The sequence below is a fragment of the Juglans regia genome, chromosome 16 (assembly GCF_001411555.2).
Source record: "Juglans regia cultivar Chandler chromosome 16, Walnut 2.0, whole genome shotgun sequence".
Lineage (NCBI taxonomy): Eukaryota > Viridiplantae > Streptophyta > Magnoliopsida > Fagales > Juglandaceae > Juglans > Juglans regia.
The window spans coordinates 28,196,900-28,218,216 of NC_049916.1; the positions used below are offsets into that span (position 1 = coordinate 28,196,900).

At 38.9% G+C, this 21,317-nt stretch overlaps 5 protein-coding genes and 1 non-coding gene across 6 annotated transcripts; 3 read left to right on the forward strand and 3 right to left on the reverse strand.

The window, feature by feature from the left end:
* The first annotated feature begins 162 nt into the window (after positions 1-162).
* On the forward strand, positions 163-2,159 carry LOC108982277 (two-component response regulator ORR23-like). Its single transcript, XM_018953600.2, has 2 exons — positions 163-1,412; positions 1,887-2,159. The coding sequence occupies exons 1-2, from the start codon at positions 1,265-1,267 to the stop codon at positions 2,078-2,080; spliced, it is 342 nt and encodes a 113-aa protein (XP_018809145.2). The 5' UTR covers positions 163-1,264; the 3' UTR covers positions 2,081-2,159.
* Positions 2,160-4,249: 2,090 nt separating this feature from the next.
* LOC108982285 (protein CYPRO4-like) lies at positions 4,250-7,523 on the reverse strand. The gene is made up of 2 exons (XM_018953612.2): positions 5,752-7,523; positions 4,250-4,742 (listed from the first exon to the last, which is right to left on the reverse strand). Exons 1-2 carry the CDS (start codon positions 7,384-7,386, stop codon positions 4,452-4,454), a joined length of 1,926 nt encoding a protein of 641 aa, XP_018809157.2. The 5' UTR covers positions 7,387-7,523; the 3' UTR covers positions 4,250-4,451.
* A 1,344-nt stretch (positions 7,524-8,867) lies between these two features.
* On the reverse strand, positions 8,868-8,940 carry TRNAR-CCU. Its single transcript has one exon. It is a non-coding gene; the product is annotated as a tRNA-Arg (tRNA).
* A 203-nt stretch (positions 8,941-9,143) lies between these two features.
* On the forward strand, positions 9,144-12,497 carry LOC108982279 (probable LRR receptor-like serine/threonine-protein kinase At1g67720). The gene is made up of 9 exons (XM_018953602.2): positions 9,144-9,290; positions 9,637-10,192; positions 10,326-10,792; positions 10,909-11,044; positions 11,147-11,218; positions 11,379-11,447; positions 11,597-11,668; positions 11,788-11,859; positions 11,993-12,497. The coding sequence occupies exons 1-9, from the start codon at positions 9,197-9,199 to the stop codon at positions 11,997-11,999; spliced, it is 1,545 nt and encodes a 514-aa protein (XP_018809147.1). The 5' UTR covers positions 9,144-9,196; the 3' UTR covers positions 12,000-12,497.
* A 447-nt stretch (positions 12,498-12,944) lies between these two features.
* Positions 12,945-15,928, forward strand: LOC108982275 (protein disulfide-isomerase SCO2-like). Its single transcript, XM_018953596.2, has 3 exons — positions 12,945-13,491; positions 14,536-14,662; positions 15,768-15,928. Exons 1-3 carry the CDS (start codon positions 13,117-13,119, stop codon positions 15,839-15,841), a joined length of 576 nt encoding a protein of 191 aa, XP_018809141.1. The 5' UTR covers positions 12,945-13,116; the 3' UTR covers positions 15,842-15,928.
* A 2,798-nt stretch (positions 15,929-18,726) lies between these two features.
* LOC108982276 (cell number regulator 1-like) lies at positions 18,727-20,837 on the reverse strand. The gene is made up of 4 exons (XM_018953598.2): positions 20,387-20,837; positions 20,214-20,285; positions 19,905-20,117; positions 18,727-19,005 (listed from the first exon to the last, which is right to left on the reverse strand). Exons 1-4 carry the CDS (start codon positions 20,583-20,585, stop codon positions 18,929-18,931), a joined length of 561 nt encoding a protein of 186 aa, XP_018809143.1. The 5' UTR covers positions 20,586-20,837; the 3' UTR covers positions 18,727-18,928.
* Between the last annotated feature and the right edge of the window lie 480 nt (positions 20,838-21,317).

Below are 21,317 nucleotides of genomic sequence, written 5' to 3' on the forward strand. Positions count from 1 at the left end.
TTTGGGTCCCGAATTCGGGACACCAAAGCATTTCCCTTTTATAAAATCTGTTATCACGTTTCAAGTATATCACGTGTGTATTTGAGATGTTAAAAGATATAAGATCAATTGTAAAAGAGTAATGCTAAATACAAATCTTAAATAGACAAATTTTATATAAGTCTTTTATAAAATAATGAGTCTCACTAATAAAGAATAGTTTTTTTTACACTTATTTAAGGCGAGGTCCACTTTTTTACAAAAGCTTGTATGAAGCTTGTCTATTTGGAGCTTGTACAAATTATTTCTCATTAGAAAAAGAAACTATATGTGAGGAGTAATCCCTATGGCCGAGCCGGGCCGGGCCGGGCCGGGCCGGGCTAAGAGGGTCCAGGAAGGGAAGCAATCAGGCAATGCACACTGATTAAAGGTATGGGTGGGCAACGGGGGCCCTCGCTGACCCGTCCCCGACCGCTCCGCCCCCATGAGGCGGGGCAGATTACCCCGTCCGTCGCTGCAGGGGGACCCCACCCGCATATGAGGCTTCAAGTGGAGGCGAGAGCAGGATTGGGTGGAACCCCACCCCTCTCCGTTTATAATATATATGTATATAAACAGAACCGCTTCTAAGCGGTTAGTCCGATAACTCTTGTATAACAGCCCTCCACTCAGCTCTTGACACCTCAGCAAATGCAGTAATCTCACGATAGACTCGTGCGCATGGGATAGAAGGGGCAAAAACTTCAACTCAGCATACACATTTGTGCTTCCGTCAAAATTCGCGACCGTGTGCTTCCATGCCGAGGAGGCCTCCACCGCCACCAGTCCACCACCACGTCCAGAGGCAACCGCCACCAGTGTCCTCCTTAGCTGATTTCACCCAACTCGATTTCTCCCGATTTCGGCCCACGAGTTCTTTGCCCACTACACAAGCGTAGACCGCCCCACTCCACCGCAACTGGTCAGTTGCCCACCCTAGGCTTCTTCTGTTTTGTTGGGTTGAATCCCTTCACTCTGTTCTAGCCATCACCATCATTGTGCATCTCGTACAGCCTTTACTCACTCTCCATACCCATCTCCTCTCTCTCTCTCTCTCTCTCTCTCTCACAGTAGCTCCGTCTGATCTCTCTCTCTCTGAGTCTCTTGTTCACATTCTTTTATCTTCTGGGTTTGGTAAAAAAGCTTGAAAATTTGAGTCCCAACATTCAAAATTGAAACTTTTATCTGTGCTCTCTGTTTGGTGTTCTGTTTCTCGTCTGAGTCTTTCCGTTGTTGTTAATTCAAAATGACTGTGGAGAACCGTAGAGCTGGTGTGGTGGGTGAAGATATGGACCAGGACAAATTCCCGGCGGGTACACGTGTTCTTGTTGTGGATGACAATCCAACTTGCCTAAAACTTTTGAACACCTTGCTTCGAAAATGCCAGTATCAAGGTCTGTTCTCTTTCTGTTTTAATTGTTTTTTTGTTTTTATGGAGTTGGCTTGATTTCTGGAGCATTTGGATGGTGCTTGAACTGTTGTTGGTTTTCTAATTTTACAAAATTCGTGTTTTTCTATGAAGCTTTGTACGTGTTTTATTGAAACGCGTTCGTATTTGGTGTTGTGCATATCATTTTTTTTTTAATCCGAAAGGTAATGCCATATTAGAATCCATCTTGTACTATAAGAAAAGACTAGAAATCGTAAATGGGATTTGCTTTTGCTCTTTGAGCATTTTGGTATAATTATGATTTTTCTTTGATTTTAATGAGCAATGGTTTAAGTACTGTTGTATACTCTTCCAGTTATGTAGACTTTGTTTTCTATCGTAGGATAAGGGAAAATGCTTCACTTTTCATTAGTGTCTGGGTTTTGAATTTCATATGTTTTCAAATTTGGCTTCTTAATGTGATTTCTGGTTTGTGTAGTTACAACGACCAATCAGGTTGTTATGGCATTGAAAATGTTGAGCGAGAACAGAAACAAGTTTGACCTGGTTATCAGTGAGGTGAATATGCCAGACATGGATGGTTTTAAGCTCCTTGAGCTTATGAGGCTTGAAAATGGGGATGCAAACCAGAGAGGATCTAATGCTATTCAGCTCAGCAATTCATCCATATAACCGCTTACGTGTCACCACCTGATTGGTGGGCTATTATCTCCAAATAATCAGCCCGACCGGTGTGCAGGTTTTCTCATATATAAATTATATATAATACGTCTCATATAAAAAGAAATACCCAAGCACGTTTTGTGCCTGGGTATTTTTTTTAATACCCCTGCCCATAATCACGGCGTTTTTTGATTATGGGTTAATATCCAATCAAAGAGCCCCCCAGCCCCTGATTCTCTTCTTCCTCGCGATTCATCTTCTCCTTTCTATCTCTCTCTGCGATTGTCGCCTCTCGATTCTCTCCAATTCGCCGTATGCCTCACCAATCACCATCGTCATCTCGAGTCACTGTCGCAAATTTCCATTGCCGTCTCAGTCTTAGCGCCGGGCGAATGTAAGTAGGGATCAATGGCTCACTCCCAAATCTCTTCATAAATCGCCCCATATTTTTTATTATTTGTGGATGGAGATTGGAGGATGAAATTAAATGAGAATGAGATTGTGAATTGTAGAGGATTTAATTGTGTATGTGGTTTTGTGAATTGCTTGATTGTGCTCAATGTGCAGTGAAATTGTGAATCACTAAATTGAATTTGTTATCGAGATTGAATGGGCGGACGGTTGGAGGTCCACCCCCACACCCCAATCAACGGATAGGGTACCTCGCACCCACATGGACGGGGTCGGAGCGCGGGGGAAAAATCCAAACCCCCCCCCCCCAATGCGGGGGCGGGGGGAGGGATAGGGGTGACCCCGCCCCGTAGGGGGCGGGTAGCACCCCTAATTAAAGGATAGAAGATAGGATTGTCTGACACCATTACTAGCCGACATTTAGGGACACCCCATGTCCTTGAACCCTGGTGTTGGGACAAGTCAGAGGGATGGACGTACCTGACCTAAACCACGTCGCATTTAATGGAATGGAACGTCGAAAACAGGCACACCATGACAGAAAGTCATGCTACATTTAATGCATTCCGGAGCTCAGAACGCCACAACGTACCTCCTGGGATGTCAATGACAGCCACAATCAGGTCTGGCGAGTCTGTTGTGCAACAGAGAGATGACAGGGACACCCAACCCAGTACGAAGTGACACACGCACCACCTCCATCTCGGGGGTCGCCCCGGCCAGGTATAAATACCCCATCCCTCAGCTAGGGGAGGGGTTCAGACTTTTTCACACTTAAACGTATTACTCTCTCTAATTGAGTACTCTCTTCTTTCACTTGTTTCATCACTCTATTTCAATGACTGACTTAGGTATCGGAAGTACCACGGCGTCCCGAGCCCCCACTCTCTATTTCAACAAGACCCAGACTGAGCCCAACAACGTGGAGTTACTCAGGCTGTGAAACACGACTTCAACACTATCATTTGAAATAAAAGTAAGAGAGAGGAAATGTGGGGTTCAAACTCAAAGTCGAGTATTTTTTTGGACAATGATTGTAAGTTTCTTGTGCAAAATATATTTTATCATCCAAAAAATATATAGATAATAAGTGGATTTAAAAATATTTATTAATAAAATATATAATGATTTTGAGAAATTATTTTTAAAAAAAACTTTAAAAACAAAAACAAAACAAGTACCAAAATATTAAGACAATATTAACAATTTAAAATCAAAATAATTAAAAATAAAAAGAACATCCCTCTCTCTGCACAAGCAACCGAGGGGTGGTCTGAATCTCATCCTAGAGGTGATATTTCTCCGAGTAGCCACAAGGTGGCCCGCGTTTGAGAAGTAGTCTCCTAGGTGGTGTGATTGAAGTCACCAAATATGGGGGGTGAGGAAGGGGTCCCTTCCTCCTCCTTGGCTCCTTCACGCCTGGGGCCTCGGGGGAGGGATTTTTGTTGTTGTTTATATATTTCAGTTTGTGAGTTTACTGTTGTAGGATATCTTTGTAGTTAAAATATTTATCAATCATTTATTTATTGAGATGGAGTGGTAACATGGATTCCGCACGTCCGTAGTTGATTGTGTACAAGAGGGATAAAATGCGAAACAAACAAGTTGATTTGAAAAAGAGGTTCACCCTGAGAAAGGTATGGTGCCAGAAGGGAGAGGGATGGGTCGATTGGTTCGATATATATGCCAAAATTTAAAGTGGTGAGACACTCAATATCCCTATCTATGACAACCCTCATCACTCTTGCGTAATATCCACACCACCAATGATTTTCAATCCCAACGTTTTTGTCACGTAGTATAAGTGTAACAAAGAATTCATGTAAATACAAGCAACAGGCAAGATAAGCAGGGAGAGAGAGAGAGAGAGAGAGAGAGAGATCTAAATACAGATGAGAGCAAGCCTGAATGAATGCACACAAATCGGACAAGAACAAGAATGCAACTTTAGGTAAACAAAGATTAGTTGTCAATCTTGTCGCTTACCAGAGAGACTAATAGAGCTAACTTTCAAAGGGGTTGCCACCACCAGTGGAGCTTCTGGAGAATCACTGCTAACACCAAACTTGTCGTGCATGAAACGGCTCTCAACAATGGACTCATCCTTCAACACAATCTTGTAACAATAACAGCTTTTAAGGCCTTGCTGATTCCTGTAGCACTCGTGAGCACTGTTCTTCACCTGCTGGAAGTCCCATATCACGCTGAACTTGCCCACCGTTGCAACCAGGTGGCGCTCTTGTTTTCCATTTTCAGTTACCTAAAAGCCAATATTGCACATGAAACAAATCCATAAGTTTTGGGTAATATTTTTTCACCAACTAAATGATAAAAAAAGCAGTATTTATCATAAGTTCCAAAAAACACCCTGAGTAAACGGCAAATAATTAATCTAATTCAACTGGAAATAGGTAGTTTAACAGAACCCCCCTAGGCCCCAACTTTGAGCACACAAAATGAAACTATAAACCTAAGCACTGTTAACTAAAAGTCAAATCATATGCACAAACAACAGTAAAAGTTATCTACGGAGTTTACAGAAAATTATATTTCCATTCGTTTTTCGCCATCAGATATTTCAGGATTCATTCTTTATGACTGAAGATCATCACCCATCATTTCAGTGTCTATGCATGGTCCAATCTCGGATGGTAACAGTGCATCCTAGCCAGGTATAAGTCCCAAATAGACAAGCATATCCTTTGTAAAAAAGTGGATCACACTAAAGCCTACGCGAGACTTGTCTATTTAAGGCTTATCTAATTGGGAGGCTTATCTAATTGGGACTAGTACAAATCATTTCTCTAAACCAAATATCTCCCCTCCCGAAAACAGAAAATTGTGTGCTGTCTCCACAAGATAGAAATGTTCTTCTTTACCATTTCCTTCTTCCGGATCAGATTTAAAAAAAAGGATAGATAAGACAACAACCATATATAAAGAACAAACCTCAAGAAGCTATTAATTATGAGCACACTACCTTTCTATTATGCAAGATGTCCATCACAACTTAGCACCAGATCAGAACCTTTACTTAGTGCATGCGAGTTCTCAGCAAATACAAAATAGCACTCTCCAGTTATTTGTCCAAAATCTTAAAATTAATAGTGCAAGCTTGTATGTGAATTCCATTCGAACTGACAGGGCAATGAACAACTTCGCCAGTCGTCAGTTGCCACTTAAAAACATATAACAAACTACGGTCTTATGTAGATATATTACAGAACAATTAAGGGTTGAAACGTATAAAGGGGATATAGTATGCCTACCCACGAGAAATGGCCGCCGTGAAATTTATTATTTGTCCCAGCCAAATGCGAATCCAGAGGAGTCAGCTTCAACAACCTAGGAGCAGGAATCTTGTTCCCCATTCGACCACTAAATCCAGTCTTTGTCCTCCCATCTTTGTCGGTAAACAGAGTGCAGATGAGGATCAAATGGGTGTCAGTCGTGCCTAAAATCCACTTCCCATCGTACGTAACATCCACATTTGTAACCGGTGAGCCGAGCCCAGGAAAAGCTGTCTTGGCCTGCCTCATCGATGACTTCGAATACAACCTTATTTTCCCATCAAGAGAACCAACAACAATCGACCCGTCCCCGGTCGTCGCAAAGCACTGAAAATTCGTCCCTCTCGAGAACTGATGCCCCTGCGTCCAATGCAACACTGGTGAATTTGCCATCGCAATGTTCTGAACCATTCCTCTACGATCACGCATATCCCACTGACATAACTTATTATCATCCAACCCCAAAAAGGTCGACTCCGACGGATCTAATTGGGACCCCTTAGTATCGTTGGTGATATCTCTCATTGTAATATCAGCCCCATCCTTCTCAAACTTCCACTCCGTAACAATCTTGCCTGTCTCAATATCAAGCTGTTGCAGCCCGGTGGCGTGGGGCTTCCCTTCATTCAATGGACTCATAAGGAGCATATTCGTCTCGGCCCTCATCAGCAACGCCTTTTTCGGGGTAGACAATCGGCCGGAACTCGAGTTCCCAGCATCGAATTTGACAGAAACACCTTTCCCATGGATTCCACGATTAAAATTCCTGTAAACCTGCACACCTATATCGTTCACCAAGAAGCTGTTATCCAGTGCTCCCAGTGTCAAGCTCTGTACACCACCATTCGCCGCCTCCTCAAACTCCTCTAGTAAGTCCTGGCTCGCCCGAATAGGTGTTTCCGGCTCGCCGCCATCGTCTGTATCCTCCCACATCGAATCGTCCGCCGCCTCGGGCTTCAGCCACCCAATGAACTCTTTCCCGTAAACCTTAATCTTGTTTTCCTCAGTCGCTTTGAGCCCGTGCACATTCTCAAACAAATAATCCTGAAATTCAGAGACGAATTTCCTAAACGCCTGGTCGGTGGGGAACTTCAAGGCCCACACGCCGTTGGATACAAAATCGACGCGGCGCTGATCGCCGAACAACTTCAATTGCATCTCCGTCGAAACCCTAGCACGAACCTTGGACCCCACTTTCAGTACCCACCAAGACTGTCCCATAGCGTCGTCCGGTTCATCTTCATCATCCTCACCGTCGATTTTGGAGGTTCTGACAAAGGAATAAGACGCGTGCTTGTCCGAGACGATCCACTTGGCTTTGGGGGTGTTGCCACCGATGTGGAGGTAAAGCTTGACGGAATTCGTCGAATAAAGGTTTTGCGATGAGGAAGGAGAGAAAGAGGCACCGTACTTGAGCTTCAGGGATTTGAGCTTGGCGTCGACCTCGGCTAGGGATTTGGAATTAGCTTGGGTCGCCGGCGAGATTTGGGGCTTTTGTTGGTCCTCGCTGTCGTCGTATTGCTCCTGCTCATCCGCTTCCTCTTCCTCTTCAGTGTATTGGTCCGAATCGGAGTCAGCCAAGTCGAAGCCGTCGCGGCTCTGAGAGGTACCCATCGTAGCCAGAGATAGAGAGTGAAAATGTCGATAAGATCGTCGAAAGCTTATAAGAAATGATTTGAGTGCGGAATTTCAGAAATGTTTGAACTTGGCGATCTCAGGAGCAGTTAGTTTGGGACCTGGCGATACGGAATGTGTCCCCCGCCTATAACTGGTTTCATTAATTGTTTTTTTAATTTCTTTTTAAGAAAAAGGTTTTTTTTTTTAATGTAATGTTCTACCATAAACTATGTTCATATATTAATAGATGGTGTACTTTTAGTATTACCATGTTCGTGATCAGATGAAAATAGAACAAATATGTAATAATCTGTAACGTCTTTAAAAAAATATATTATCTAGACTATAATGGAAAATATTTATGAAGAAGGGGGTTTTTCTATCTTTTACTTCTTTCATCTTTAAGCTATTTCATCCTGCTTTGTTAATGAAATCCCACGTGTTCCTCATGATATTTAGTACTTCTAAGTGGACATTAAAGAGAGATAAATACTTTAGATACAAAAATGTAATCAAGTAAATTCATTTGAGTTTTGCTATTTTTCATTTTCACACATTACATATATATTTTTATTCTTTTTTAAACTAATTAATTTCTTTTATTCATCATTAATACACCACATATTTAATAAAAATAAATAAAAAATTATGTGTGACATGTGAATGATGAATAAAATTCAATTCATAAATTGATACGATTTAATATGTTATTTTAAATTACAAAATTATTGTTATTATATAGATTTATTCTATTCATTATTAATACACTACATATTTAATAAGAAAAAAAATAAAAATTAGGTGTGAATGATGATAAAATTCAATTCATAAATTGATATGATTTAATATATTATTTTTATATCCAGTTCCAAATCATATATCTCATACTTCTTAGAGCATTTTCATTGAATTAGTTAAAAGTTAAATCTAATGAAAATTTAGCTATTAGGTCAGTAAATTGCTCACATTGAATTATTTGAAATATAGCTACAGTAATATCCAAATTAATTTCTAAATTTAGAACACACTATTCATTCATCAAATCCTTTTTATATTATTTATTTATCTCTCCTTTTAATATCAATTATTTCTCTCTCCATTTTAAATGACAATTGAAAAAATATAATTAGAATACAATTACTAATTAATATATAATATTATAAATAGTAAAATATGATAAAATAAAATAAATTCATAATTAAAAAATTTTCAAAATTATTAATTATTTATTACTATATAATGAATAAATGGATAATCCAATTTAGAGATTTGGTATGAATAGTCAAAGTTAAATTTATCTTATATTATTTTATTATCATATAATGAAAAAATAACTATTTTAATGTAGAAATTTATGTGAATGTAATAGTTAAATGTTAAATTCATCTTGTATTCATTAAAAATATACTTTAACTAATCCAATACTCTTAAAAACGACATGTCAATCGGCTGTGCTATTTCTACTAAAAAGGGCCCATCGCGCCAGATAGGGGTCGAACCTATGACCTTCCGCTTAGGAAACGGACGCTCTATCCACTGAGCTACAGGCGCTTTTGTTTCTATTATCGTTTCTAATTTTAATATTTAGAATTATAAAATTGTAATGATAACTGAACTGACCTGGTCAACATGTTCTCAAAATCCCACCACTCTCTTCAAGCGCTGTCCTCGACCCGTGGAGCCCGCCTGTGAATCCCGAACTTGACGATGCTCCCCACCCCACCTTTCTCTCTTTCTTTCAAAAAAACAAATAATCCAAAAACTTCCCGGTCTGCATTCATTTCTGGGTGCCATTAATACCCAGAATATGAAACTCTCCGTATTCCTCCTATGGCTTGTCAGCATCCCTCTCCTCGTCCACTCTATCCCAGTTCCTGACATTAGAGTTCCTGACATTAGAGGTACTGCATTCCTCTCTCTCTCTCTCTCTCCCAAGTTTTTTTTTTTTTTTCATTTTTTGGGTAAGTGATTCATAGATCACACTTTTGCTCAAGAGAAGAAGACAATAGAAAATTAAATCATAACATGATGTTCATTCATTGATGATACAAAAAGTACTGCATGCCTACGATCAACTATGTATTCTCCAGGGTAAATCTATTATATATGCTCGGTAACGTATAATATAAATAGCTTATCATACATTTACTTTGAAGAACTATACTAAATATCAATCAATAATTTTCTCCTTCTTTTTCCTATAATTTTTCTTTTGTTGGATGAATGCGTACGTAAACGCGCGTATAGGTTATCTCCTAAACTGCGGTACTGCGGGCTCGTCTGGTGAGGTAACCTCGGGCAGCCTAAAGTACATCACGGACGAGGGTTTCATATCAGTCGGCAACATAACCACCCTCAAAACCCCAGACGGCCTGTTGCCCGTACTATCCACCTTGCGGTATTTTCCCGACACGAGCGCACGTAAATATTGCTATGTGATTCCTGTGACCAAAGGAGGGAAGTACCTGTTGAGGACGACGTACTATTACGGAGGTTTCGATGGAGGGAAGGAGCCGCCGGTGTTCGACCAGATTGTGGACGGGACTAAGTGGAGCACAGTCAACACCACCGAGGACTATGCGAACGGACTTAGTTCTTATTATGAGGTGGTGGTTATGGCCATGGGGAAGACGCTGAGTGTGTGCTTGGCGAGGAACCAGAAGACTGTTTCCAGCCCCTTTATCTCGGCTCTTGAGCTCGAGTACTTGGAGGATTCCATGTATAACACCACGGATTTTAGCAAGTATGCGCTCATCACGGTTGCGAGGAGTACCTTTGGAAGTGATAAGGATGACATGATAAGGTATGACCGGAAATCAACTTCTTGTTGATCTATCTATCTATCTATCTATATATAGAATAATGAAGAAAAAGAATGTGGAATAGAAGCTTGAGAAAGTTCTGATGGTGAAAATGCAAACATATATGTTTCCTAGTTATCCAGACGACGAATTCAACCGGTTATGGCAACCATTCAATGACGGGATCAACCCAGTTGTCATAAGCCACTCCAATGTAACTTCTTCAGACTTTTGGAACCTCCCACCAGCAAAGGCTTTCCAAACTTCAATCACAACAAGCCGAGGAAAGGAACTCCAAATCCAGTGGCCACCTTTGGCCCTCCCTAGCACTAGCTACTACATCTCACTCTATTTTCAGGACAATCGGAACCCGAGTCCATACAGCTGGAGAGTCTTCAATGTTTCTCTCAATGGCCGGATTTTCTACACCGATCTTAATGTCACGGCCAGTGGAGTCACCGTCTACGCTACGCAATGGCCTCTTTCTGGGCAGACCAAAATTGTATTGACTCCTGCAACTGGGATACCCGTTGGACCTGTCATCAGTGCTGGTGAATTATTTCAGATTCTTCCTCTTGGTGGAAGGACTATCTCTAGAGATGGTAATTGCCCCCTTAAGCCATTACATATATATACCTGCACCATATATTTTTTATACTACAGATTTATTACTTTTTTGCGTTGCTTTAGTCATTAAATTTCTTGTAATTTTCTTCAGTGATGGCCATGGATGAGTTCGCCAGAAACTTGGACAGCCCACCTTCCGATTGGAGGGGTGATCCTTGCTTACCTAGAGAGAATTCATGGACTGGAGTTGCATGTTCCAAGGGACAATTTGCTCGCATTGTCACTCTGTAAGCTTTCATACGTATAGTAGTTAATGTTACATTTATCCAGCTTTTTATTGATTATACGGTAATCAAGAACTAATTTTTGTTGTTTTTTATAATATGAAGGAATTTAACAAATGCTGGGCTGTCCGGCTCACTGCCATCAAGCATTTCCAAGTTAACTGGACTCGCCCATCTGTAAGTAATGATCTAGTACTCCTCCTCCTCATAATTATGCTGTATGTCCCACTCCATCCGTACCAGCTGGAGGCTTCCATCTCATGATAATATCACATGATCACCTAGCTTCATATTCATGATGCCTGTTGATTGGAATTATTTGCTTGCATGCATGCAGTTGGCTTGGGGGGAACAAGCTCTCCGGCACCATCCCAGAAATGGGCTCATTGAAAGTACTACAAACTCTGTATGCTAGCTGCTACCTTCATGCTTCATTAATGCTTGTCATTTCTTAGCTTTTCTTTTATACATAGTACGTAACATCGTGATCGATCTCATGTTGATTTTTCTTTCTTGCTTCTTTTTCCCCCCCGTTTCCTTGTGAATCTGGTGAAGCCATTTGGAGAACAACAAGTTGGAAGGACAAATTCCTCAATCATTAGGCCAACTGGCTAAACTACATGAGATGTAAGTAGTACTACTACTGCCATGATCAGAAAAGCTACGGCCAAATGACGTTGTAACCCTCCTTTTTACTGTTAATAAGGAGAGCTGGTAACTAGTTTGATGAAATGATTTGTTAACAGATTCGTCCAAAATAACAATCTTGATGGTAAAATTCCACCTTCACTACAAAAGAGAAAAGACATTAATATTCGGTAAGCACAAATTAAACATCGTCTTGGTTCTTAATTTTTTGTCTAATTAATTTAATTTAGCTAATTGCAGGTCCTATTATATATTGACTTCGAGTCCTGACATTAAAATTCTGGTTTATTAATTGATCTGCAGGTTGTAGGGATATGCAGAAATAAGCAAGACTATATATGATAGAGATGGATGCATGAGAGATCAGGAGATCAGTGCTAACAGATAATTCTGCGCACCACTTAATTAATTAGTACAAGCCTAGCTAGGGTGATGATCAAACAGAAACAAGTTCTACCATTGTAGCTGCAGCCGGCCGAGGAAGGCAGAGGGTGTGTCGAGATTGATTGGCATTGGTCTAAGATCATGAAGGTCTACATGTTTGTGTCTTGCTTCTCACTACTTCACTATTATTCAGGGTCAGCATGCATCATGATCATTGATGCTAAATCAACAAACTAAAACATGCCTGCAACATCAGTTTCATGAGTAAACCAATATATATATATATATATGAAACTTAATTATTGTCCGTACGTTATTGCGTTTGACTTTCTCCAGTTTATATATCATGTTTATGTTTCGTGATCTATATTATATGTAATTAATCATGTGAGATTATGGGAGCTTTTGTGCAATTTCGCCTAAATGCATGGTTGGGCCATATTATGAGGTAATATTTGATATTAGGGCAGGTTTGGGGTTAAGATGAGATACAAAATTATCATCGGATCTCATTTTATATAAAAAATAATTCTAATTTTTTTAAATCTATAAAAAAAATAATATTATAAAATTATATTATTACAATATTTTAAATTTATAATATGTTTTATTCAACTTTTTCTTCTCTTTATTCAAAGCTCAAAAAATAATCAACTCAAACTATCTCACTACTATTTACAAATTATTTTACACTTTTCATAAAATTATGATTTCATATCACTGCCTAAACAAGCTCTTATCTAGACTTATCATGGCGACATTGTGGCCTTAAAAGGAAAAATTGAAAACGTGGCCTAAGCAAACTTTTGTCGTAGAAGTCGCCGTTATTAGAATGGTACTACCAAAACGTGGACCCCGTCACCGACGAACTACACCCAAACTTCCACTTCACAAAATTCACAGAAGGGAAGGGAAGGGAAGAGAAGGGAAGCCAGTGTGAAAAAAATAACTGCAAACTGTCAAAAACCAACGGCCACCTAGCTCGCACCACCATTTCCAAGTTCCTCTCTCTGTTTCTCCTTATAACGGTAGTCTCAAACCGAATGTTTGCTTTATACCCTACCTCTCTCTTCTTCCCAGCTAAGCCTTCCGCCCTCCGCTGCCGCGCCACCGGGGACATCCCGGTGGGCCCCTCGTTCCCCCGGTGGTTCCACTTCCCCTCCTCGGCCGAAATATCCGGCGTCCGTATCGGCCACGACGTTGACGCAGCCGCCAAGGACGGCTCGTCTAGGAGCGGCGCAGCCGGTAACAACAGCGTGAAAGTTAATGCCAGAGAGAAGAAGAAATGGTCTCGTTGGGGAGATAGCTACTTGGATGACGATAGCGACGCTCTTCCGCTTCCAATGACCTATCCGGATTCTTCTCCGGTCCCACCCGAAGAGATCGATCGACGCCTCCGGTGCGATCCCCAAGTTCAGGTTTTATATTATCTCTTCCAAATTTATCTAAATCTTGCATTCAACTTTTTTATTCTTTTTTATTGTTACTCTTTTCTAATGTTAGGAGGCCTTTTGGTTTGGGGGGTTGAACTTGAATTGCAGATATAGCTTACTAGTGCTTGCAATTCCTCCACTTTCCAATTGTAAAATGTTTAAAAAGAAATTTGAGACGAAGAGGTTCTGAGTCTTCACATTTTTCGCTCAAACTTTTATTGAATTATCATGCAACAAGCAATGAGCTTTAGAAAAACGTTGCGCGTGAGCGCATCCGTTTTCTTGCTACGTTACCGCTTTAGAAAGATTGCAGCCCTTGTTATTTTCTAATAAGGTAGAAAAGGCGTTTTCAGCCCAGCTCAACTCGAGACCAAGACTCCTTACAACTTGCATCAATAGTGGCACTGAGCGGCCCGAGATTGATAAAAGGGTAGCCAGCCAGTCCGCCCATTTAGTGATTGTGATCAAGAGCACACACTGGACGGCTTATTCTGGTGTTTATCGGTGGTGGTATACGACTGGATTAGGAGCTTTTTGCTGGTTGGTTCCATTACCCCACAGCTGCTCCAAAATTGGCTTGGTTCCAAGACGGAGAATCTAAAACAATGACTCATTTCAATTTCATGAGCGAACAATTCAATTTAATAAAGCCTAAAACCAAACTACAGTAGTAAAGGTGAGGTATATTAGGAGCCACATTGAGTATGCTAAGGTTTAATACTTCTTCATCGTCACATGTGGGCCTGTTGTGGCTTCCTCTTTATTTCTTTTTTTGTTCTTGTTCAAAGTTTCTATTTTTCCCATATGATTGGCAATTCACATCCTGGAAGAATCGCATATGAAATATGCCAAAGGAGCATCGTCTTTGTGTGTGACGGTTTTGAACCTTTAAAACTTGGTGTCCAAACTTTTAGAACCAAAAGATCACCACTATGGCAGTTCCCCCTGTTCCTCCCTCACATTCACAAAGCAGGAAAATAAAACCTAGAAACATGAATCATTGGAGTCTGATTCATTTTGGGTTTACAGGATTGCAAGGAAGTCGTGTACGAATGGACAGGAAAATGTCGAAGTTGCCAAGGATCCGGATTTGCCAGCTATTATAATAAAAGAGGAAAAGAGATCATCTGCAAATGCTTACCTTGTGCGGGAATTGGTATTCTTCTTCTTATCGAGTACTTCTGAGGAATTTATAATTTATTACATTGAATGAGGATTTTTATAACATGTTCAAAGGCTAGAAGTGGTGCTTACCTGTTATGACTTTAAGCACCTGCTTATCTTACCATTTTCTATTTTTAGTTATAATGATGATCCAGTGGTGCTATATGTTCAACGTGTAGGTTACAAAGCAAGAGAGATCTACAGGATTCATGAAACTTTACAAAGAAAATATCCATAATGAACTGTGCATGAAACATGTTATCTTTAAAATGGGGATGGTTTTCAGGTGCATGGTTAGATAGCATGTTCTTTGGATCATGAAGGGTCTTCTTTGATGTATGATGTTAGTCTTGGTTCTGATCACACAGTAATGGGTAATCTGTTTGGTGTTACTTGGCTATTCTTGCAGTAGGGTCGAGCCTCTGTTGCTTTTTGGATGAGTTTAATGTAGCTTTTGGTAGGTCAGTCAACATACCAGATGGATATGGGAGCTCCTCAGTAAACAAATTCCGTTATCTCAGAATTAGATTAACTATAACGTGCACTATCTCCACTATTGTTTTGCGTAGTCAATGATATCTGGTCTTTGGTCTTCTTTCTTTTTGTTGGGGTGTCCCTTCACTTGCCAGTAACTTGTTCTTAGGTGGTTGGTATTGGCAAAGCTAAGGCTAAGAAAAAAAGTTTGGCAAGGGGGCTCTACATTCTCAATTTTGACGCATTAGAAAGCAGGGAAAATAAGTTTGGACATAAGGTTCCAAGTTCAAGTTTGAGTTTTACTTTGTATTTAGGTTTTTTTATTATGCTTAAACAGTTTAAAGAATTTTATGTTCTGCAGGTGTAATAGATTCCCTTAAAGTTATGTTCTGATCTTGGTGTGGTTACTTCTTGTGTTTACTTGCATGTTGATGGGCACCTATTGAATATATAGCTTGCCTTTCTCAAACTATGATTATTATCAAATATCAAGCATATTTCCTTATGAAAACTGGTCAAGTGAATTATTAGGTGTTTAAACGGCCAAAGAAAATTATTGGTGCTTGATTAGAGTAGCTGCGTGGGCGTTCTGGAGTTCACACAGATAGTTTTCATGATTGCAGGATATGTGCAGAAGATAACAGCTCGCAAGGACATTGAAGTAATGGAGGATTTAGATAATGGAAGACCACCATGATTAAAACAAATATAGTTTTGATTCTTTTTAAGGATTCCGGGAACTATACCATACAATCATTTTGATATTGTTTATCCTCTTGTTCAATACAGTTTGCATGTAGACTAACCACCTTTGGGTTTCTATACCGGGAAAGATAACTTCCTTGAATTGGGAAGGAGACTATGCAGAACAAGCCAATAGAAGAAATGAAAAATCTAACTGTAAGCGATTCTGCACACTAATACGTGCACCAATTCAATATGATTGGTCAGAAAGTAGATTTTATTGAAAACAATGCTAATTTAAATTTAGAATATGAAGGCAACAATATTAGTACGCAGATTGGTGCGCAAACTTGCTTGTACGTAGCAAAACTCATAGAGAAATGTACTTTTTGCGAAGAATGTATTCTATTCTTTTGTAACCACGTCGGTTTGTCCCGCGTGTGCCTATAGTTATGTCATTAAAATGCTTACCTTTTGGTTGCTTTATCCTCCAGCAGTGGGAGCCAAATAATCTTTCATGCATCCTTTTTTTTTTTTTTTTGTTCCTTGATATGCTCTTTCATGTATCCCCTAAAGCTTATTTAAAGACAGCTAATTTCTTCCATAAATACTTTGAAAACGTCATATATTAGGCTATTAGCTTCCTCGATTTCCGATTCAATCTCTCTAAAACGAAGTTGTTGAGGAAACCATCTCATCCGGCTTGAAAACTGCTAATTTGCAGGTTAATAAGGATGTGATGAAGCAAGTATTTGACAAATTTGATTTCAATAAAGGCTGGAAGATTTCTCAACAGGAGTAGCAGGCCATGCTCAGAGAGCATTTGGAAAGGGCAATATGATAGGAAAAGTGCCAAAGATTTTCCGAAAAATAGAGAATTATATAACAGAAACACCTAATTAAGAACGATGCCAAGCTTGTGAACGCGTTGTTTGCTTCAATTTTGTCCTAAGGAACATGCCATAATTTGTCATAAGAAACTTCCGTGCGTATTTTCTACGTAAAGAACATAACAATTACTTAATTATTAATATAATAGATCTTGGATCTTGGATGAAACCGTTTATTGTCCCTAACAATTACTTCCCTCCCAACGATCTTGAACATGATCTTTGGCATTATGACAGTCGTCGCAGATACGGAGGTTCGTGATGATCCTAAGAGGCGTCCTTGTTGGAGTACTGATCAGACCATATGCAATTGTCAAACAAGCGCTCACTATGATAGATCGAGCATGGCCTGCTCCTTGGCCTCCTGATAGATGTCATGAAGAACATATCGTGTCCGGTACATAACCTGCTTCTTTCGTCCCAATGGATGCCTAACCTGCTTCTTTCATCCCAATAGATGCCTTCAGCTTTTCATCATCCTCGTAGAGAGCTGGGTTTCGAAATTCACCGATTCTATTCTTCCCATCAAGCATATGCTGATTGCGGTGCGCTTTTTGGGTGTGGAGAATTTGAATTTTACAAATCAAATTTTATCATTTACTAACTTAAAAATAAAATAATTATTGATTATTATTTGACAGCATATATTAAATTAATACAAGCTTGGACTATTCATCACTTTACCCAAGTTTGAATGTTTGTGCCCTCTGCTGCATGATGTACGATTGGTTCGTGTTATCCTTAATTATTAGCATTTTCTGGATGGATCAATGCTAATTAACCGGGAAAATGCCTCTGCTGTAAATGCTAAGTTAATCACATTTTTTTCTAGTTTTTGGACCTATTTGGATGGATATATAGATCATGTTGAACAGTGATAACACAAACTACACTTGTTTTTGTTAGTGCAAAAGGAGTTGCAAAACAAAAATTAATGAGAGAAAGTTTCTTTCAATGTGCGTTACAATGCCCCACGATTCTGGTTCAGGATAGGGTCAACGCAAGGATCTTACTTCGAAGCAATCTCTAGAGTTTTCCCTTATCCAAACTAGTCTTGCAAGAAAATAGGATTTCATATTGAGCTCCAAATATACGCTATTGGGATAGGATGCCCCCCCCCCCCTCAAAGAACCGCACATGCGAGTTCCCTCGTATACAGCTCAAGCGGCGAAGGGATCTTTGCTCAGAAGGAACACTAGCTATATTCTTAACACATGCAAGTCGAACGTTGTTTTCAGGGAGCTGGGCAGAAGGAAAAGAGGCTCCTAGCTACTAAAGGTAGCTTGTCTCACCCAAGAGGTGGGAACAGTTGAGAACAAAGTGGTGAACGGGTGCGTAACGTGTGGGAATCTGCCAAACAGTTCAGGCCAAATCTAAAAGAAAGCTAAAAAGAAACTCTACCGTTTGGTCGTAACAAGACCACACTAAAGACAAACACAGTCCAGAAAGAAATATCATCACCTTGGTAATCAATACAGTCCCCGAGTCCATGTCGTGATAATAGAAAAAGTACTGCCTAGATGTAGATGTAGTTAGTCTAGCCCTCCGCCCCCCAAAAAAGCTAGGGAACCAGGCTCTAATCGCAACCAAGTTCTATTTTTTTTTCATCGAGATTGATGTTGAGTATGCCAGGAAAAAGAGAGAGAGAGAAGACGTGAATTATCGTCTACTCTAGAAAACTACAAGCAACTCCATCAACAACTTCTTCTTGCCCCAAAGGATACAATCACTCTTTTGAGCCATTCTCTCCATAAATCAATCAAAACTCTCATTTTCATTGGGGTGACTCAAACCCAAGCCTTTTGGGTAAACCCAAGGCATTAATACCACTAAGCCTGGCTTATGATGCAAATACAGACCCAAAATATAATAAATTTTATAAACTTTCTATATATTCTTTCTTTCCAAAATAATTCATAACTTCTAAAATCAATTCAAAAATATTATTAATAAATATAATATATAATTACTTAAATTGAAAATACTTCCAACAGTTTTTCATCACCAATACGCTTAGAAATGAGAGTACCATAAACATAATATATGTTGTTTACACAGGCTGCTACATTAGTACAAATTTCACGTTTTTCCTTCTCTGATGCCAATAACCATTCAAACACCCCCAACAATAACGATACAACTGAAAAAAGAAACTGCACGCAGCAAGGAAGCAGAGAGGATCAACAGCAAAGGGGTCTCGGTTTTCCATTTCACCTTGTCATGCCTGGTGCCATTGTTGGAGCTATTGTAACTCCCCGCCTTCGTCTGTCCTCGTTGGCTTTCCATCCTTCATTTCCAACAACCACCCACAAGAAATAAGTTCCCATAAAAATAAATAAATGAAGCCCCGAGAAAGAATTAAAGTGGATTGAATAAAAGAAAGTATCAGGTCAAGGCAAAAATATAGAAAAACTAAAAAAAAATATCAACTTTCCATATCCATACAAAATCTTTCGCAATCTTCTGAGTAAACAAAATCAAGATGTGATGACAGAATATAGTTTTTCCAATTTGGCATGCATATGGTAGATGGGGAATATCATGATCTCAGAAATCAGGATTGCATCATGTGTAACCAGTAGCCTCGTTTGTTTTCATAGATAAAATAAGATGAGTTGATATTAAAATTAAAAATTAAATAAAATATTATTAAAATATATATTTTTAAAATTAATTTTGTTTTGAAATTTAAAAAAGTTGAATTGTTTATTTTATTTTGTATAAGAATTTAAAAAAATTGTAATGATTAAATAAGATAATATGAGAGAAGTTGTGAAAATAAACGAATATGCCCCGTTTGGATAGTGAAATAAGATGAAAATTTTAGATGAAAGTTAAAAGTTGAATAAATATTATTAGAATATTATTTTTAAATATTATTATTATTTTAGAATTTGAAAAAATTAAATTGTTTATTATATTTTGTATGAAAATTTATAAAAATTGTAATAATAATATGAGATGAAATCGTTTTTTATTTAAACAGGACCTAAAAAAGATATCTCTATCTTCAAAGAGAAACCAACGGTTTTCTTCAACAATTAATTTGGAAATAAGAAGTATAACATGTTTGAGTTGCTGACCATCACGAAGAAAAAGAAGATTTCAAAGTTGATTAGAGATTGTTGTTAAAAAAGAAAAAAAAATTAATGAAATAAAAAATTGATAACCAAGAAGCTATCATACCTATTCCCATATCAAACCCACGATTATGCTTGAGCTCTCTGTATTCTTGGCACAGAGCACAAGCCGGACAGCAGAAGTGCACTAAGCAGTCTGCACAAGGTGCCTCTTCCAAGTCATATTTCCCCCTCAGTTTTGAGCGATTACAGCAGGAGTACAAGCAGGCGAAACCAGTAAGACCCAGAAGAGCATAGATCGCGGCACTTAGAACACAAGCTGTAAGATACGATCAATCAATACAAAGAAACCACTCTAACAATCGTTCCATATTATCAAACTAAATGATGAGCAAGTTATTTTTCCAAGGCTTACATGGAGAACCTTCGTTTACTATCTCAGCGATCTGTCCAAATGTGATGCAAGGGCAGCAGCAAGTAGTAAAACCTTAAAAATACAAAAGTGAAAGTGTGAATAAATGAAACAGGATTTGATATGTTTATTTCTAGAAATTGGTGATTGAGCAAGATGGGGTTTGAAATCTTTACAATTTGCAGGATCATCACAACAGTGGCAAAGACCAGTTGACCATTTCACTGCACCACCATGAACCGGCCTCCCGTAGTGTATATATGGAGGAGCATAGAGTTGTGGGGGAGCAGTATTTGGAGTTCCTGAAACCGGGACAGCACCTGGATAGTGTTCAGCTGCGTGTTTATCATACTCAGGAGGAGCTGAAGGATACATTTTTATGGGTAACCGAGCAAAGATTATGGTAAGCTACCGATTTGTTGTGTCTTGATAAACAAGGAATGGGGCTTGATAGTTGATATTTATGTTGAGAAGGGTCATTTGGTGGAATTTGTCAACCGGTCTACGGTTTAGAAATTTCTATGCAAGTGAATCAAAGTGATGAAATAAAAAGAGAAACGTCAAATACTGAGAATATAATATACATATCTTTCTAGAATCCAAACCAATTGGTGGTTTGAAGTACCAACTCTGAAAAGTAAAATGCAGACCCCTTCACAATTAAATTCTAGAAGTTTGACAGAGTCGAGCCGGCTGCCACTTGTTTGCTTATAATATATTGCGAGATGGCCCAATTATTGGATCTTTAACATTTTGAAAAATGATTTACGCACGACCTTTTTTACAGCATTTTATACAATAATATTTTAAATGATATATATTTTTATAAAATATCTTATAAAAATAATAATATTTTATACTATTATTATATAATATGTTGTGTATGTATCATTACTCGAACTATATATACTAATGCAATTCATCCACATCAGTATTGTATATAGCATGTAAATCTGGTTTTAGCAAGCTGACAACCATACGAGGACAGGTGAATTATGCTGTTCGTGTACGTTCTCAAATGAGTTAATATGGAAGCTTGATATCTGCTAACCTAAAGTGGGTGAAATATAGAGTTAGGATTTAAATTTAGAAAATTCGTCTATGAGA

Excerpts from the sequence above, each read along its gene's own strand:
- LOC108982276 (XM_018953598.2), bottom strand. The coding sequence starts at position 20,585 with ATGTATCCTTCAGCTCCTCCTGAGTATGATAAACACGCAGCTGAACAC. Across the intron at positions 20,286-20,386 it reads TTGTGATGATCCTGCAAATT|GTTTTACTACTTGCTGCTGC; the intron begins GTAAAGATTTCA and ends TGTATTTTTAAG. Across the intron at positions 20,118-20,213 it reads AGTAAACGAAGGTTCTCCAT|CTTGTGTTCTAAGTGCCGCG; the intron begins GTAAGCCTTGGA and ends CGTATCTTACAG.
- LOC108982277 (XM_018953600.2), top strand. The coding sequence starts at position 1,265 with ATGACTGTGGAGAACCGTAGAGCTGGTGTGGTGGGTGAAGATATGGAC. Across the intron at positions 1,413-1,886 it reads TCGAAAATGCCAGTATCAAG|TTACAACGACCAATCAGGTT; the intron begins GTCTGTTCTCTT and ends TGGTTTGTGTAG.
- LOC108982275 (XM_018953596.2), top strand. The coding sequence starts at position 13,117 with ATGTTTGCTTTATACCCTACCTCTCTCTTCTTCCCAGCTAAGCCTTCC. Across the intron at positions 13,492-14,535 it reads GGTGCGATCCCCAAGTTCAG|GATTGCAAGGAAGTCGTGTA; the intron begins GTTTTATATTAT and ends TTGGGTTTACAG. Across the intron at positions 14,663-15,767 it reads CTTACCTTGTGCGGGAATTG|GATATGTGCAGAAGATAACA; the intron begins GTATTCTTCTTC and ends TCATGATTGCAG.
- LOC108982279 (XM_018953602.2), top strand. The coding sequence starts at position 9,197 with ATGAAACTCTCCGTATTCCTCCTATGGCTTGTCAGCATCCCTCTCCTC. Across the intron at positions 10,793-10,908 it reads AAGGACTATCTCTAGAGATG|TGATGGCCATGGATGAGTTC; the intron begins GTAATTGCCCCC and ends AATTTTCTTCAG. Across the intron at positions 11,448-11,596 it reads TTGAAAGTACTACAAACTCT|CCATTTGGAGAACAACAAGT; the intron begins GTATGCTAGCTG and ends AATCTGGTGAAG.
- LOC108982285 (XM_018953612.2), bottom strand. The coding sequence starts at position 7,386 with ATGGGTACCTCTCAGAGCCGCGACGGCTTCGACTTGGCTGACTCCGAT. Across the intron at positions 4,743-5,751 it reads ACGGCGGCCATTTCTCGTGG|GTAACTGAAAATGGAAAACA; the intron begins GTAGGCATACTA and ends ATTGGCTTTTAG.